Source organism: Centroberyx affinis, unplaced genomic scaffold (assembly GCF_046629955.1).
Source record: "Centroberyx affinis isolate AG114_WGS23_722 - 3 ecotype Tasmania unplaced genomic scaffold, CSIRO-AGI_Caff_v1 ptg002983l_1, whole genome shotgun sequence".
NCBI classification, from domain to species: Eukaryota; Metazoa; Chordata; class Actinopteri; order Beryciformes; family Berycidae; genus Centroberyx; species Centroberyx affinis.
Genome location: NW_027281089.1, coordinates 22,501 through 24,539, shown reverse-complemented (window position 1 = coordinate 24,539; position 2,039 = coordinate 22,501). Strand labels below are relative to the sequence as shown.

Genomic DNA, 2,039 nt, shown 5'->3' with positions numbered 1-2,039 from the left:
TTATGTATATTTTCATGTATTTTTCATTCTTTGTTCTGTATGTTACCTCCCACACACTCGTTTTATTTTTCAAACCTTTCACTCATATTTCTACTTAATGTTTCAATGTTTTCATTTCTACTTTCCATGTTGAAATCGTGGCCTGTGTTGTTTACCCTCCATCTGCTGTATTTCTATTAAAACTTTCTTATTTTACTATTCTTATTTTGCTGCTTGATGCCGTTTCCTCCCACAGAAACTCCCTGACAGCTCCCGAGTCAAAAACAGGAATCTTTATTTACAAAGAACTAAATGACAAAACTGAAAAAAAAAATCCATACAATGTTCATCATTTCTTTTCATCAGAGTGGAATCAGCTGATCATGGCTTGTTAAAAACACTCAGAAACAGTTTGGGGTGATGGTGATGGTGATGATGATGAAGATGAAGGTCGTCTGGTCCGAGTCGTCTGAAGGCTTTTTAAAGTCGAGTTCAGTCAGTCAGCGAGTCGAGTCTTTAAACCACAGAAGCTACTGGGAACTCAGGGCAACGTCCTACACTCACCACCTTACATCCTACACCCTTGTTCCCTACAGCCTTGCATCCTACACCCTTATCCTCTACACCGTTATTCCCTACAGTCTTATTCCCAACACCCTTGCTCCTGTACCGGGTGCAGAACCTAAGATCAAGGGAGCAGGGAGCAGGGTGCAGGGTGTGGTTTAGTCCAGGGCAGGCCCGGTCCTCTACAGTCCTGCAGGTCTGATCCAGAAACAGAGACTTCAGGAAAGTCTGCTGGTCTTCCAGCTGTTGCTCCTCTACAGATAAATATGAGTTTCACAACAACAGATGAATATGAGTTCAAACTACAGACTGCCAGCTTCTACTTTTTATTTTATTTGATGTTATGATGATAAACCATGTGGAGGAACCAGCCGAAAGACCAGCAGCACCTGGACTGACTCTGTGTGTGTGTGTGTGTGTGTGTGTGTCAGTGTGTGTGTGTGTGTGTGTGTGTGTCAGGTCAGAGGACAGTTTCAGATCAACCGTAAACAAACTGCAGCAGACTTTCCTCTCTGCTCAAAGTGAAGTTGATTGTTACTGTGAATATAAAACCGGATGATCTGTTTTCTCTCTGCTGCAGTTCAGACAGAAATAAACCCACCGCTCCTTTAAGGCAGGAGAGAGACCAGTTCACCCAGCTGACAGTTTATATTTACAGTAAATCCAATGTGATGTGAACGCAGCAGAGTCAGTCAGTCAGTCAGTCAGTCAGTCAGTCAGTCAGTCAGTCAGTCAGTCAGTCAGTCAGTCAGTCAGTCAGTCAGTCAGTCAGTCAGTCAGTCAGTCAGTCAGTCAGTCAGTCCCTAACAGTCGCTCTTCCACAGTTTGATAGTCTTGTCGTTCTCCAGCGCGGCCGAGGCAATGATGTTCTCTGTAGGATGACAAGCTGTGGAGATCACCACATCTAGAGAGAGAGAGAGAAGGAAAGAGAAAAAGAGAAAGAGAGAGTTTATTATTTGGGCATTTTGCCTTTATTTGGATGGTTGACAGTAGAGATGCACAGAAAAGACGAGGAGAGAGGGAGGAAGAGATGAGACAGCAGTCTGATGTTCAGACTGAATCCATCTGGTTCCACTCCTTCCCTCTGAGATTTCCTCATTAGCTGTTTTCTGTGTGTGTGTGTGTGGGGGGGGGATTTCCCCTGAACCAATCAGTAGTGACCGACGGATCGGCCGCTCTGACATCACTGCGGTCACATGACGCTTGGTGGATTTACCAACTTGTCGTTTTGACTAAAATATCGTCTTTGCAAACAATCTGTTGGTTAGGGATTTCAACAAATATTATTCTGCTGGAGCCCCGGTGGCTCACTGAGTAGAGCGTGTACCATGAGGCTCAGTCCTTCCTACAGTGACCCGGGTTCGAATCCGGACCGCGGTCATTTGCTGCATGTCCTCCCCTCTCTCTCTCCCATACCTTCCTGTCTCTCTCTCACACTGTCTCTATCTAATAAAGGATAAAAATGCCTAAAAGAAATTACTATTATTCTGCTGAAA

At 44.5% G+C, this 2,039-nt stretch overlaps 1 protein-coding gene across 3 annotated transcripts in view; it reads right to left on the bottom strand.

Annotated features, from left to right (window-relative positions):
* Positions 1–257: 257 nt before the first annotated feature.
* The window catches only part of LOC139658926 (WD repeat-containing protein 5), an 11,767-nt gene continuing 9,985 nt past the window's right edge, over positions 258–2,039 (bottom strand). For all 3 annotated transcript variants that reach the window (XM_071537111.1, XM_071537112.1, XM_071537113.1), the window contains one exon: positions 258–1,447. In XM_071537111.1, the coding sequence (XP_071393212.1) occupies positions 1,347–1,447 (101 nt within the window). In that variant the 3' untranslated portion in view covers positions 258–1,346. The remainder of the gene's footprint in view (positions 1,448–2,039) is intronic.